At 55.1% G+C, this 14,208-nt stretch overlaps 5 protein-coding genes across 5 annotated transcripts; all 5 read right to left on the reverse strand.

The window, feature by feature from the left end:
- Positions 1 to 341: 341 nt before the first annotated feature.
- On the reverse strand, positions 342 to 1,338 carry G647_04448 (uncharacterized protein; the record flags this gene model as incomplete). The annotated part of the gene is made up of 2 exons (XM_008728791.1): positions 342 to 1,246; positions 1,308 to 1,338. The coding sequence occupies 2 exons, from the start codon at positions 1,336 to 1,338 to the stop codon at positions 342 to 344; spliced, it is 936 nt and encodes a 311-aa protein (XP_008727013.1).
- A 579-nt stretch (positions 1,339 to 1,917) lies between these two features.
- On the reverse strand, positions 1,918 to 3,502 carry G647_04449 (uncharacterized protein; the record flags this gene model as incomplete). Its single annotated transcript, XM_008728792.1, has 2 exons — positions 1,918 to 3,311; positions 3,376 to 3,502. The coding sequence occupies 2 exons, from the start codon at positions 3,500 to 3,502 to the stop codon at positions 1,918 to 1,920; spliced, it is 1,521 nt and encodes a 506-aa protein (XP_008727014.1).
- An 853-nt stretch (positions 3,503 to 4,355) lies between these two features.
- On the reverse strand, positions 4,356 to 6,594 carry G647_04450 (uncharacterized protein; the record flags this gene model as incomplete). Its single annotated transcript, XM_008728793.1, has 3 exons — positions 4,356 to 5,917; positions 5,962 to 6,176; positions 6,242 to 6,594. The coding sequence occupies 3 exons, from the start codon at positions 6,592 to 6,594 to the stop codon at positions 4,356 to 4,358; spliced, it is 2,130 nt and encodes a 709-aa protein (XP_008727015.1).
- A 2,003-nt stretch (positions 6,595 to 8,597) lies between these two features.
- Positions 8,598 to 9,855, reverse strand: G647_04451 (uncharacterized protein; the record flags this gene model as incomplete). The annotated part of the gene is made up of 3 exons (XM_008728794.1): positions 8,598 to 8,767; positions 8,833 to 9,120; positions 9,186 to 9,855. The coding sequence occupies 3 exons, from the start codon at positions 9,853 to 9,855 to the stop codon at positions 8,598 to 8,600; spliced, it is 1,128 nt and encodes a 375-aa protein (XP_008727016.1).
- A 1,905-nt stretch (positions 9,856 to 11,760) lies between these two features.
- On the reverse strand, positions 11,761 to 13,956 carry G647_04452 (uncharacterized protein; the record flags this gene model as incomplete). The annotated part of the gene is made up of 2 exons (XM_008728795.1): positions 11,761 to 13,861; positions 13,913 to 13,956. 2 exons carry the CDS (start codon positions 13,954 to 13,956, stop codon positions 11,761 to 11,763), a joined length of 2,145 nt encoding a protein of 714 aa, XP_008727017.1.
- Between the last annotated feature and the right edge of the window lie 252 nt (positions 13,957 to 14,208).

A 14,208-nucleotide genomic window follows, 5' to 3' on the forward strand; every position in this document is an offset into this window, starting at 1 on the left:
TACCTAAGGCGCCTCCCAAGACACCGCGTCGTTAGCGCAGGGCGTCTCGGATAAAACACGCCGAAATACGGAGTAAGTCCATGGTGAATTTCAGTTTGTCCAGGTGTCTTGCAACACTCAAGCAAAGCAAAGAGGGTATAAGGTCAAACGCCGGCTATCAAATCTGCCTCGCAGCCCGCTGTAAACGCCCGTCCCCGAACACTGTGTCATCGGTATCGTACAGTGGCAAGCACAGTCTTCCTTCGTCCAACAGCAAAAAGGCCGAGTCGAAGACACCTCGCCTCAGTTCAGTTGAGTCCACCGGCCATATAGGCCCTGTCAACCCCCCTCGGCCCGGGAAGCTATTCTTTCTCGAAAGGAAACCTACCCAAACTCTGTCCGTCGCCCTGATGCATTGATTGCTGCGCCTGCTCGAGGCCCCCCAACCGATCCCGCATGACTTGCTCTGCCATCTCAGTACCCATCCCGGAGAATCGGGTCGGCTGTCCATATACCGGAGGCTCGTCCACGGGTGGGGCGGGCTGCATGGTAGTGTCAATGATGTTCTGATCATAACTCATGCCATCCATCATCTTGGGATCTGTGCTGCCTGCAGCGGCACTCGGCGTAATTCCACTCATGGGCGTACTTTGGCCTGATCCGAAGCCAAACGCCGGTATGTTCCCAGTGCGCGGAGTTGAAGGGGCGACGACATTCGTGCTCGTACGAGAGATTGATGCGCGCGTGTTGTACGGTGTCGATACCGGACCGCTGACTGTACTGCCTGCGCCCTCGCCAAACCCAACCAGACTGGCTTTATCTTCATCGCTGAAACCACCTGTGCTAGAAACTCCGTCGTCCGGGTCCTCGCTCATCTTGTCTGCGTCGTAGTCAATACTACCGCTCGCCCATGTGGTGCGGCCACCGACACTGCCAGTTGCGCTAGCACTGCCCACGGTACTCCTTTCTCTGAATTGAGGTGCATTGTCGAATGCCTGGCCATAGATACCGCCAGCGCCTGGTACCAGATGCCCTAGTGGAGTTGGTCTAGAGGTCGCGACTCGTTCAAGGCCCGCAAGACGGGAGATGCGGTCGGCTCGTTCGGCTTCGAGGGTATTTGCAGAAGCTGTTGCGCCTCGACCCCCGTGGCCCATTGCGCCGTCTTTGATCGCGACAACCGACAGTGCAGACAAAGATGTGGTGGTCGAGTTCGGTGTGCCAGGGCCCATCTCGCTGGGGGTGGCGGGGTCTGAAGGAGGCGGCGGGACTGCAAGCGCCGTATGATTAGCTTTCATACATATCCGTTCCCGGGTAGACGTGAGACCCACGGTTGATTAGAGTAGGTCCTCTGTTAGGCATGGTTGCGGTCAGATTTGTGTGTAGGCGTGAGAAGAAATGTGATGACCGAAGTCGCGGAGGAACGTGGCAGACTTCGTAGTCTTGCGGTGCCAGGAATCCGTCGAGTCAATATCGCAGCTGCCGTGGGACAAAGAATGCAGGAGGCGATCGTGCTGTCACTTTAGGGTTGTGGTGAGGTGGGAGTGGGTTGGAGCGTGCCCCTGGGGCCGATCGAGGGGCTATGCGAGGGGCGAGCTGAGCCGACGGCAAGTGTCCTTGTAAAGCGACGAAATGAATGGAGTGGGAGTTGGATCTGTGGTGTTAGGTTCAGAGGCTATTCTCAGAGCCAGTCTGCAAGTGGAATGGGAAAGCGGAATTCTAGCTTTTCGAGATAGAACTGCAACGCGAGTCGCAAGCCTCGTCGAGAGTCACTCACTCGCCAGCTTCCATCACGCTACGTCATGGTGGATCCGAACCATCAAGCGCCAGCAGTTGCCATGTGACAAGGCTCTGAGCAGCTGGCGAGGCAGTTGGCAGAATGGGTATGCCACAAAGTCATATCATACATACACTGTTCATAAGAATAGGACCGTCTCTTCGTTATTGACCTGCTCCCGCCCGAGCAGCATCCACTTCGCGCTGCAGAGCCGCAAGATCGGCCAAGATATCTCGATGCTCGCTCCCTGGAGTACTGACTTCGCTCCCTCCAGTCTCCATGATACCCAAACTGGCCATGGACGGCCTTGTTGTCTCCATGCTACTTCTGTTGGATCCTCTCCCTCGCCGCGGAGGCGGAACTGGTGGAGGTAGTCCTTGGCTCATCCTCTTCAAATACGACGGCGTCTGAGGTAATCCTGGTCTCGCTTCCAGGTACCCTACATCCGCTTCCTCGGGGATGGAGAGTACATCTACTGATAGACGGCGCTCGGTCGTGCTATTTGATCGACGCGCCGGTGGCGGTGGAGGAGGTTTGGACGCTGAGCTTATCGCACTCGGACTGGGAGGGCCGTCAACCTCGGTAAGCACGGAGTGGCGCGAAGAGCTGCTTCTCGTCAGCACCGGCTTCTTAGGTGCTTGTTGGCTCTTCCGACGGGCTAGAGGAGGCGCTGGCGGAGTCTTCTTCGTGGTCTCGGTTGTTCCGGCAGGGTCAGACCTGTCACTCGTGGGCATCTCGTCAATGGTTGGTGACTTCAAGCTCGGCGTTCCTGAGCCGCTGTTATGACTGCTAGGTAGGGACAGGGAATTGATGAAATTGTCGAAACGGGTTGTTGGGCCATGCGGCACCACGGGGTCCTTGATTGGCTTCCCCCGTCTGCTCTTCGGAGGAGGCGGCTTCTCTGCTCTTTCTGAGATGGGTCCGAGCCCTGCTCGATACGTGTTCGCCTCGTTGCCGTCGAGCTCGTCTGATGTCCGCGGGCTCTCATCGGGCGCAGGTTGGACGGTCTCGAAGATCGAATGCTGTGAGATAGATGCCGTGTCGGCGCTTGAGCCACTGTCACTTACAGGTGTTGGGCCTGCCTGAGTGTTCTGCACCACTGAGGGACCTCGATCCCCTGTAAGCAGCATTCTCTTGAACGCATCCACGTCCAGGGTCGATCTCGAGCCTCCAGTTGGCTCTTTCACACCTCCTGTCGGCGGGTTATTGACAGGCCGTCTTGGTGTGCTCGCAAAGCGTCCCAACGTTTCTCGGATTGCGTTATCCGTTGCGCCCACCGATCCAAGCACTCCAGGCGTGGTAATCTCGTTGTTCGCCCTTGCGTTCTCCAATGCTCGACCAATAACGCCATCATCGTCATCTGTGGCTTCCGCTCCAAAGGGATCGCTCGCCAGCGCCTGGCTGTAGTCGGTCGGTGGGGGATAAGACGCCTTGGGGCTCGGGAATGCAACGGGGAACTCCTGTCGCGTAGATTCAGGCGATGGAGGATAGGAGACCGGCGATATGGGGATGGCCGGCGGCGATGCGAAGTTTACATGTTTCTGAGAGCTGCTGGGAACTGTTCCAGGAAAGGTCAACACTAGCCCGAGATACAGCCTGGACAGGAGCAGCAAAGCATATACCTCTGGTGTCTAGCGAAAGCCCGCCAGGACTGGTGCCGCGAGGATCCGATGTGAGATTGGGATTGGGAGAAGGGCTCCCACCAGGTCCTTTCAGCGCACTACTCTTGCGGAAGGGATTTGTGGACATGAGGTCTCAAGAGCCATGTAATCCGCACGAGCGCTCATTGATGTCTGACTTCAGGACGAGAGTCTGGAATCCCAAGGTGCTCTAGAGTGGTGGGATAATCTGGTCTTGTGAGTTCGACCCAATCCACTCAGACTGGATTCCTGGATAAGCACGAACGCGGAACCATGTGGCTGCCCGCCCGCGACTCGGACTTTTCAGGGCTGCGCACTCGTACGAGTACAACAGCTTTGACGGGCCGTCAGCTGGCCGAAGAACATGGAGCAACCGCTGCATCTCGCCCTCGACTCAGTTGTCGTAATACTGCTATGGCCCAACTCGGCCGTCTCGCCCGCAGCTTAATCCGATCCACCAGTCCCCCGGACTGAGCTGCGAACAGTGAGGCCGGAACAGACAACAGAACGCATACCGAGAGTTTACATTATGATTACTTTCGACTGCATCTATGGCCGATCATCTGTCTATCGGTCGATCGCATGTCCAGTGTCCAGCCTAGCTAGTTCATGCTTTCCATACCTCGATAAAAAGCTCTTATCCAGCTGTGCTGTCAGGGATTCCGCCTTTCGTGTATTTTTTTCCCGTATCTCATCTTCGTGGGGAGCTTGCCCCTGTTCGTCATATGGAATGAACATCTATGCGGTATGTGCAGATCCTCTTTCCAAGGAATGTCCTCTGTCGACATTGGTAGTCGACGTCACTCAATGATGCAGACCAGTCATCACCGAGGTCAAGGTACTGTAGCAGTGCCAGACTGACGCGCAACGATCTCCGAAACCCCGAACGCCCGGGCTGATGCAAAAGCCACACACACAAAAGGAGCGGCATGGGCTTCATGCCATGGTGGTTGGTGGATTTATCACCGTCGTCCCTTGGTCTGCAGCCATCCATCCTCGCCGCTCCATTGCCATGTCTTCGCGCCCTTGACGGGGTGGAGCAGCATTGGACGGACGACGGTCCTGCCGTAGACATCCTCCCACTCCTGTCCACCACTCTCGAGAGCAGTGATGCCGAGGAGTCGTTGGTAGATTGGCATGGCCTGGGCGGAACTGTAATACCAGGTCATGTTAGTCCAGGCGTATTCGTTCCATTTACTGAAGGTGCTGTTCCAGTAACCCCCAGCCTGTCCAAAAGGACCGCCATTGAACGTAGATTGCAAGGCCTCGGGGGTCCAGTGCCGGTCAGCGAAGATGGGGTGAGGGAATGTGGTGGATTTGAGCCCGTGATGGAGACACATTGTCTGAGGGAACATCTCTGCGTCGATGTGGTGCCCATTCTCCGCGTTCTCATAATTCATGATGTCCAGAACTCGTCGGCTAACTCGGCCTTGGGCGATGAGAGTGGCTCGTCTCGGCGTCGACGTGCCTTGAGCATAACCCCAGAGGTAGTTGCGGAACCACCAGCCGGTGCCCGTCACGTTGAAGCTTGGGAGGAATCCGATCCAGTCGGCATCTTCACCAACGCCCCACTCATAGTTGTCTTCCTCCTCTTTGGGTGCCTTTGGACCACGAGGTCTGACTCCTTCAACGGAGACTGGGCCCCAAACATGGTGAGGGTCCTCTTCTCTTGTAGAGTTGCGAAAGTCGGTCTCGAAGTCACCGTGGACTGCTGGTATATACACTCGGCCGGCTCGCTCCCAGATGCCTCTCCGTGGTTGATCCCGTCCAAAGTTCTCGACGGCTTCAAAGAAATCAAGGTAGTGGCCGGTGTAGCGAACATCAAATTCCCACTGGTAGAAGAAGTCGAACTCGGGGTGGTTTCGTGCGAACCACTGGATGATCATCCACGGCGATCGTCCGACAAAGGCATGCTCGGCCAGGTTGGAATACAGGCTTCGAATCTGAGCATGGTTCCACACTTCTGTCAGGGACCGGAATTCCGGCGGAATGTACTTGTTGATGGTGGCCTGGGGTTCATCTTCGCCGACAAAGAGCGGAACACTCTCGTCTTTAACATGCAGGAGCAGGAACACTTGGTATTTGCCTCCACTGGCCAGAGATGCCTCTGCGATCATGGCACGAATGTTCATAACTGCGTCGGCGGTCCATTTCGCGCCAGTCCAGACACGGATGAGAATCGCAGTCCGCTTTGCTTTGTTAACCATACCCGGTTCCAGCGTGGAGGAGAGTGGTTTCGATGATGCCTGATCGTGCTTGTGTCGGAGGTTCGAATACTGGATTGAATTTGCAGGTCGTTCCTTAACGGCTCGGAAGCGCTGTTTATTGGCAACAACACATTCGTCTTGCAGTTCGCCCCAGTCGACCATATCCCAGTCAATGTCGCTCAGGGTCTTCATCTCATCGACATCGTTGGCGTCCCATTGGTCGATTCCGTAGGCTTGGAAGCGGCCAACGCGATCGAACGATACAGTGCCGTCCAGGCCTGAGGCTTCGTAGGAGCCAAGAGTAGGTTCGACAGCGCCTAGGGATGTCAGGATTGCAGTCACACAAAGGTCGTTCTCTTACCGTTGGCTTGGCCGGGGTAGGCCCAGATTGCATCTTCGTTGCTCTCGTTTAACGGCACACCACGCGGACCGATGCAGGAGACGAGATGATCCAAAGGTTCGTTGAAGTGTCGATAACCGTCGTAGCGAATGAGATGGGGATTCTTGTTCTTACAGTCAACTTCCCCGGTCTCGCAGGCACGCAGATGTGAAATTCCACGCGTCAAACCGTCGTGCCTAGTTGGGCAGATCAGCATTTGTCAAAGTCCGGCATGACACGACATGGCACGTGCAGCACATACGTGGTGAAATCCTTCCAGATCCACTGCTCCCTCTTTGCATTCTCCATTGTCATCTCCATCAGTTCGTCTTCACTAAGCGGCGGAGGCGGAGGAGGCTCTGTGACTTCTTCGACCAATGGCCCGACCGCATCTGGGACAGGCTCTGGCTGTGGTGGTGCAGGTGGAGGGGCTGCATTCATCACCTTGATGACGATGACGAAGGCGATAAAGGTGCAGACAATCTTGGCCGCGGTGCGCAGCCGGGGCATGCAAATCTGCCATCTTGACGGTTTCTTCCAGATATCATACTTTGCAGGAGACCAGCTCGGAGGAGGCGTTTCTGGCTCAACTGGTGAGTCTTCGAGGAGCCCCATTTCGGAGCGGCTGCCACTGATGGTGAGTCTCCGGGTCATCGGCCTTCCTTCGGGGGGGGAGGTGGTTCGTCAATTAGTTGGTGAGTTCAGAATTTGCCTGAGCGAGTGACTGGAGGTGAGGAGGCGAGGCAGTGGGAAAGACGGGCAGTGCGAGGTGTCGTTCGTGGCGGTGGAAGATGTACAGGAGGAAATTGGCGCGGTCGAGGGTGGAGCGAGCCAAAAATTGGGCGGCGTCATGTACTTGTGGCAGTTGCCATCAGGCTGTTATGGTAGCGACCGGCTGTTAACGCAGCAAGAGCGATGGCGGTGGACAGGGAGCAGAGGGTGAAAGCAGCTCGACAATAGCGAGTGACTCGAAGGCCGGACGCAAACACGAGGGCACGAGAGAGGAATTATCTGAAGATACGGAGTCGACGAGAGACGCAACTGCACGGAGTATCCGACTGGGGTGGATCCCAGATGTAAAAACAGTCCCAGGCGTCCAAACCCTGGCTTTGGAGCTCCTTTCGTCTTAGCCTTTCCTCGCTCTGCATATCCCATAGCTTCATGCAGCATAGCGGCTGAGAAGTCTATGTCTCTGGTGCTCAGGGCAAATGATCGATAGGTCGGACCGGACACACGGCGGAGAATATGGCCCGCAGACAGGGAACAGCCCACCCTTTGAGCCTCGCTGTGCATCCACCTGGGCGCCTGTCGATACCCATGCACCCCACGGCTGAGGCAAGTGTTGAATCACAAAATGCTGGAGGACCACGACGCATGGTGATCCTTCAACGAGGTTTGTCCAAACCCCATGTGGCAGGCGAAATGGCAAAAGAGAGACATGGCGCCCGGACCCACAGCCCGGAAGTGCATGCCCTGGCCACCGAGACACGTAAACAGCCTATAGGGTGTGCACCCAGAAGGTCAAGCTTTTGATGCAGCATAGCCCCCCAAGGACAAGGACACATGTGCGAACCGCCGTCTGTGAGTCGGCAAAGCTCGATAACAAGGCTTTCCCGCATATCTCATTAGTGAGAACGATTTGTAGCGAGAAACAACCGCCAGAACGCACCCCAGGGCCTGACTACTGCGCCGACAAGAGTAAAAAGACTACGAGGGAGCCGAGAAAAAGTCGGATGGCTGGGGAAACACTCTGGACGGGCCTCTCTCACGCCGCGGGATGGATCGATTAGGGAGACTCCTTTACCGATGGCGCCATCGTCCGCAAGCCGATCTGATGACGGCCTTGATTCTAAGCTACGAGATAGGACTCGACAAAAAGTGTGTGAAGCCAATACCCGACGCGTTGCTTGCCTCAACCATCCTGGGGTATGCCAGCGACAAGCACTGTACGCGCAAGCTCCTCTCCCAGCGACTCCCTGCAACACGGAACATCGGGGGTTGGTGCCGGTTGCAGTTAGAGGATCTGAATAATGTTGCCTCTCTTCAGATTTTGTGTTGAGCGATTGACGTCACTCTGTCTGGCTCGTGCCCCACCAAAATTCCCGCCATCGCGGAGTTGAGACCCATGATTTTCTCGAGTCAAGAGCCGAGACGATACGCGCTGCTCGTTCCCGTCGTTTGCCCGGCCTCTGCAAGCTTGGGTTGAGCTTGCACAGCGTCCATTTACACGAGAGGTTGGTCCCAGCGAGAAATGCACCTCTGGAACCTACTCGTACCAAGGCACCAAGGCTAATCACTTCAGACGACCCTCTTCTCGTGTTGTACCTGTCCTCGTCCGATCCACATCCATGTTAGACTCATCAGTCGTTTCAGAAAAGAACTACAGTGCTGGCCTCAACTGTCCTTCGGAACTCCCATGTTGCTTCAGTTCGGCGAGCCAGGCTCTGCCAGACATGCCCACCGGACAAGACACGGAACAGGAATACGACTATCCATGACAGCGCAGGCCGAAGAAACCGCCCCGATAATGCAGTGCCGCAGCCAATCAGTTCTCCCCCGGGACATACATCTGCTCTAGCTTGCAGCTGCAAAGTCCGCTCACTACTTCAAGCTGCTATCTACCAGTCGTACTCCGGTCCAACCAGCTTGCACAGCTCGTCCTCCTGCGCCGCGTCGCTCTGCGCTTGGGGGATTGCATAATCGATATTCCTGCCTTGGGCTTTCTCGGACTCGGCGTGCCGTACTAGCACATCCTTCACCTTGTCAAGGTACCATTTGACGGCATGCTCTATCCGGTCAATGTCGTCAGCAACGGGAGATGTCTTTCGGAGAGGGCATCAACACTGCAAGCACTCTTGGGAAACTTGCCTTCAATGGAGTGCAGCCTTCCTAATCCAAGGACGCCGGAGTTGAATCCCTTCTGCGCGTTGACAGCCAGCTCGACATCCTCGGTTTCAACAAAGCGCCAGTAGGCAATATCATGCTCCATCCAATGGTCGTATTCCGGACTCGGTTTCTTCATGCTCGACCTCCGGTAAGTCTCGCTATCATACGAAGTGTTGAGAGCTCCTTTCGCATCGAACCGGCCGATGAACAGGAGATTGTCGCTAAACGTAACCACTCCGAGTGGGTACAGCCAAGCTATTGGGCGAGGAGCCTGCTGTCAGCGCCAACGTTTCCCAGAAGCCGACCTATGCCACACATACTTATGTAGGCCTCCGACAAGCCCTCCTTCTTGGGAGGCAGGAAATGACGAGAGGCTCCTGTGCCCTGCCGTAGATAATACTGATCCAAGGCGAAGTCCTTGGGCAACGTCGTGGGGTGGCCGGTTTGACAATGATAGCACTCCTGACTCCCCATCAGCTCGGCTACCTTGCAAAAATCCGGGGGAGAACAAACCTGAAATCCATCGACAAATGTCTTCCAGTTGAACTCCGTTCCAGCCACCGAGCTGTTCCAGGTATGATCATACTCCCAGCCTGCATTTGGAAATAACTCAAACTCGTTACCGACTTCCTTCCCCGGGTCTGACTTGGGCATTGGCTCAAAATCCTCCCCAAACTGCTGTTCAAAGGTGACTGCTGGCGTCTCCCTGGCGTCAAAGTTCACGAAGATGAAACCCTGCGCGGTGACATGCGTGTGGATCTTGAATAAGCCGTGTTGCTTCGGATCGAAGTCCGGAAGCTGGTTGTATGCACGCGCCGTGTGCAGGTCTCCGTTGGCGAGATAGGACCATCCATGGAACCGACAAGCCAGCACGGTGCTCGAGCCACTGGCTTTCTGAGTCACGGGGTGTCCTCGATGGCGACAGATATTATGAAATGCATTGATGTTACCCTCCTTGTCGCGAATCAGGATGAAGTTCCAGCCGAACATCTGACCACAAACAACTTAGCCCCTGGCGTATATTGATGCTGATGCAGGTTCGGGGTAATCGTACCTCCAGCGTCAAGTAGTCGCCCGCTTTTTGGAACCGAGCAATGAACGAGGCTACATGCCAGAGCTACGATCTGGGTCAGCGATATCCTCGAAAACGCAGGTGACTTTGGGAGGACATAGTCATTCTTCCCCCGGCTTGTCGACCACTCGTCTAAGGGGAAAAGCTCATACCGTTGAAAACAGTCCCCGCCTCTCGAGCTGGAAGATCTTCTCATCGCGGTACCACCTGGCAGGATTTCGTTTGTCAGCACCCTACAACAATACATTTCGTGGCGGCCGCCAACGTTCCGCAGAACACGCCCCAGTATTTCCAGGAAAAGGCCTCCGCGTACCGTGATGGCGCCAAATTCAACGTCTTCCTCCCCAGATCCTCTGGACGAAGGTTCCTCTCACGCCCCTTCTGGAGGTACCCGCCATTCAAGATGAAGTTCCTGCTGTCGACTGTTGTCATGGTCGGCTTCTGGAGAGACCGTTCACAATCTGTTCGTGCTGTGAAGAACCGCTCGGGCAGGGGTGTCACACCAGCCGTATCAACGAATATCTTATGTATCTGACATTATCTGCCGTTCGATAGGCTAGATCCACATACTTGATCTGCTTTACCGACCCATCCCCCCGCCCTCAGTGTCGGAGATGACCGTCTTGGGGATATCTTGCTGATTGCGGTAAGGAGCCAAAGCATATCGGAGTCACCAGTGTGCCAATCACAACCGGTGGAAGCCATGATTGCGGGTAGTTACACGGACGGGAGTTCATTTCAACGCATCCCCTGAGCCGAAAGGCGTCAGCCCAACCGGGAGCGCCACGAGAGCAGAGAGTGAGTCGAGCTTGAGCACAGCCGCGTGGCCCACGGCCATGAAAGGGAGAAGGTGACGAATAAGCACTACCTTGTAGAGAGAACTGTATCTTGTTTGTGGCCAACGACAGCTAAACCCCTGGCATTCCTGCCGGTCCAGCAGTATCTATCCATATATCCAAGTATATCTCGGAGCCAAACTGCCGTGTCTTCGGTACGCTTGGAGCCATCGCCTTAGAGTATCTCGGATTGACTCCTCAACATCCCCAACGGCCATGCACAACGTCGCTACTTGCGAGGGATCTAACGCCAAAGTCCATCCATGTATAAGCCACGCCATTTCATCGAGAATCGTAGACTGCAGTTGAACCCGATCCCCAATAGCCCTCACTTCGCCGATGAATCTCAACAGCAGGAGGGTGGCGGCTTGACCCCAAATCCCTGCCTCGTTGGAGTGCTAGAGATGTGGACCTAGGAGTAGGTTGGGGGTCTTTGGTTGATCTCTCGCGAAGAATACTGAGCTCTGATCAAGGTATCAATCTCGCCTTGGGCTCCACCTTGCATCGCGATTGTATGTTTGACAAGTAAATGTCGAGTAAACAAAACATTTGGAAGCGATAGACCTGGGTGGAAGAGTGGCAACCGTGCAGAGGGAAACACAAGCGGGTATACACACAGCAAAGAAAAGCCGCCTGGGTGCCTGAGCACCGATGACCCCTCTCGAGACAAGGAATGATGGACTTATCGCGGAGACGGAAAAACTGCAAAGGAAGTAAACAATAACAGAAACCTCTTGCTCGGTCAAGCTCCGAGTTTCGAGGTCATTAGTTGTGTGTAAGGGCGCTGGACAATGTAGACGCTTCTGAGTCCGAGTTCGGCGTGAAAGGTATCGTACAGGTTCCGCTCCAAGATTAATCCAATGCGGCGACAGGTCTTGCAGAACAAGATGAGTGTTTCTGTCTGTGAGGACAATGATATTAGCCAGGATGATTTGGGTCAATCGCGGAGACTGACATCACACATGAAACAGAAGTGATGGGATGTATTCACGTGAAGATCCTCCTCTTTGGCACTGGGGTCTCCCCTCCAAAGAAATTTCTCCCATTGGGGATTCTTGGTCCAGCCTTTGCAGGTGTGGGACTTCCCGCCATGTCGATATCGCCATCGCCATCGCCATCTTCATCAATGCGAAAGCCAACGCTTTTGGTGAATACATTCATCGGCCTCTTTGTTGCACCAGCGCCGCTCATGTCCTCGAGCATGCGATCCATGCCTTCGACGTCGAGGTCGCCGGATGCGAGAAGCGTCTGGTCCGATGGCGGGGCTGGATTTAGGGTAGATGCATTGGCTAAGTTGGAGCTTGAAGATAGTGGGTTCAGTGACAGGATCAGGCGATGTGATGTTTGAATGAGCGTGTCAGGTGTCGATGGCATCGTGTCGAAGTCGCTGCTGGCGGAGAAGGGATTATCGTGTAAGGCAGATATGGTAAGGATATTGATCGAGCGTGGTGCTTGGCCTCCTAGTCTGACGCTAGGGAGGCGGACAGGCTTTGCTTCACCTTTCCAGAATGCAAGGATGGATGGCACGTAGAGGATTTCATCGGCATAGCTGATGATTATGCATTCATCGTGCGATGGACGGGTGGAGGACTTTTCTTCGACGACGATGGATCCACGTACTTGGGCGTTTGGTTGGTTCGCTCCAGTATTGGGCTTTGAGCCGTGAAACAATCCCTCGGATCGCACTTTGCGAGTTGATGGAGTCATTGGCGCTAGGGATCCTGAGCTTGGTTGAGGTTGTGAGTGCGACGACTTCTGCTTTATTTCAGCGAAGGGCAAAATATGGGAGGTGGCTGAAAATCGAGTCAAGGAGCCGCCGTGAATGCCAGATATGTTCCCTTGGCCACGAATGAGATTGGCACCAGAGGTAGTTGATGTTGGTCCCACAGCCTCGAGATCCCATATACCCCACTCTCCATCATCGAGCAAGGCTATGACAGCGCGGCCGGCTGCCACCCACTTTGCTGCGAGGATTCGCTTCCTTCTGTGGGTGACTTCGTTGTCTTGTTGGCAGAAGGGTGGGAGGAGGGTGATGAGGAACCTCCCTCGATCGGTGCCACTGGTCCTTGCAGACCGGGTACTTGAGATGGAGGCGTCCGTTGCGTTCGATCCTCGGCGATCCCTCGGGTGTGCTTGCTGGAAGACTTGATAGACTTTGACGGTGGAATTGGAAGGGAGCGTGACCAGTAAGGATGAATGCCGTTCTGCAGGGTACGGAGAGGTGTTGAACGACAGCTCGGCACTCACGGACGATGTAGCAAGGTACGTCCTCCTGAATGGAACAGAATACTCGGGACCCGACAAGACCTGATCTCTTCGTATTGGTATTCGGTGAACCAGTAACAGGCCGGATCCAGTGCATGATATCGAGGCAATGAGTAGAGACCATTGAACTGCATGAGCGTCTTCGGGCTCTTGGCGAGCTTGAGACTGTGAGCGGGTTTGAGGCCTGTACTGGTTTGGTCCGTCGGCGCCCTCCTGTTCACCCGAGGGAGTCCCGGTATGCGTTATGGCAATGTCCGACACGAATTGCTGGTGCGAGTTTGCGCCTTCAAGCTTGACCATTTGAATATCCATCTTTGAGGGATCCTGGACTTCTGGAGCTGGAGGGTCAAGAGGTGCTGATATGATTCGGAGCGCGAGATCTGAGCAGGCTGCAGCGACAATGATGCGGTCGTTATAGATGGTGGGCCATGCTCCTGGAGACGCTTGATGGATGTCTTTTGCAATTTGTGGTACAGCTATCCGAGTTGCTGGTGTACCTAGAGGGATATCGATGTAGCGTACCACGTCCCGGTAGGGAGCATATGGGTCAATTTCCTCTTCGTCTTCTTCGAATTCGGCCGGCGCTGCTGTATCCTCCGCTGCTGTCGGCTCGTCATCGTCATCCAGGTCGATCACCATGGGACCGCTCTTGGAAGTTCCATTGACTTTCGGAGCCAGCGTATCTTTCTTGGGTTTGAAACCTTTCCCAGCGTACCACACGAGGCGCAGGCCTTGCTCGTGACCGTAGACCACCACCGTGGAGCCCTTGGACGATTGACGAGGGTAGACATGCGATGCGTACGCTTCATGAGGTAGTTCATAGCTGCATTGCAAGTTTAGACGACGTAATCGGATCGAAGGGGTGAAAGCCTACCTGAGCTGGTACCGTTCTTTCAGTTTCAGCACTGAGCGGTGCATTGTGCAAGACCTGCGCTGAGCAGGAGCAATGTGATGGTCCGTCAGTGAGGCTGGCTTTTAGAGAGTTGTTGATTTCTGTCCTGGTTGCGAGTGACGCTTCTGGGTTTGGAATTTCTCCAAATCGCGTCGCAAGCGCGTCACACCGCGGGCTGCGGTTCTTTCACCTTCGCTTTCACTTTCACTTTCACATCACTCTCACTTCGTTTTCCACGAAACATGTGCGCATGAGCCGACCTTGGCACAAAATGAGTC

Source organism: Cladophialophora carrionii, assembly GCF_000365165.1.
Source record: "Cladophialophora carrionii CBS 160.54 unplaced genomic scaffold supercont1.3, whole genome shotgun sequence".
In the NCBI taxonomy this organism is placed as follows: Eukaryota; Fungi; Ascomycota; class Eurotiomycetes; order Chaetothyriales; family Herpotrichiellaceae; genus Cladophialophora; species Cladophialophora carrionii.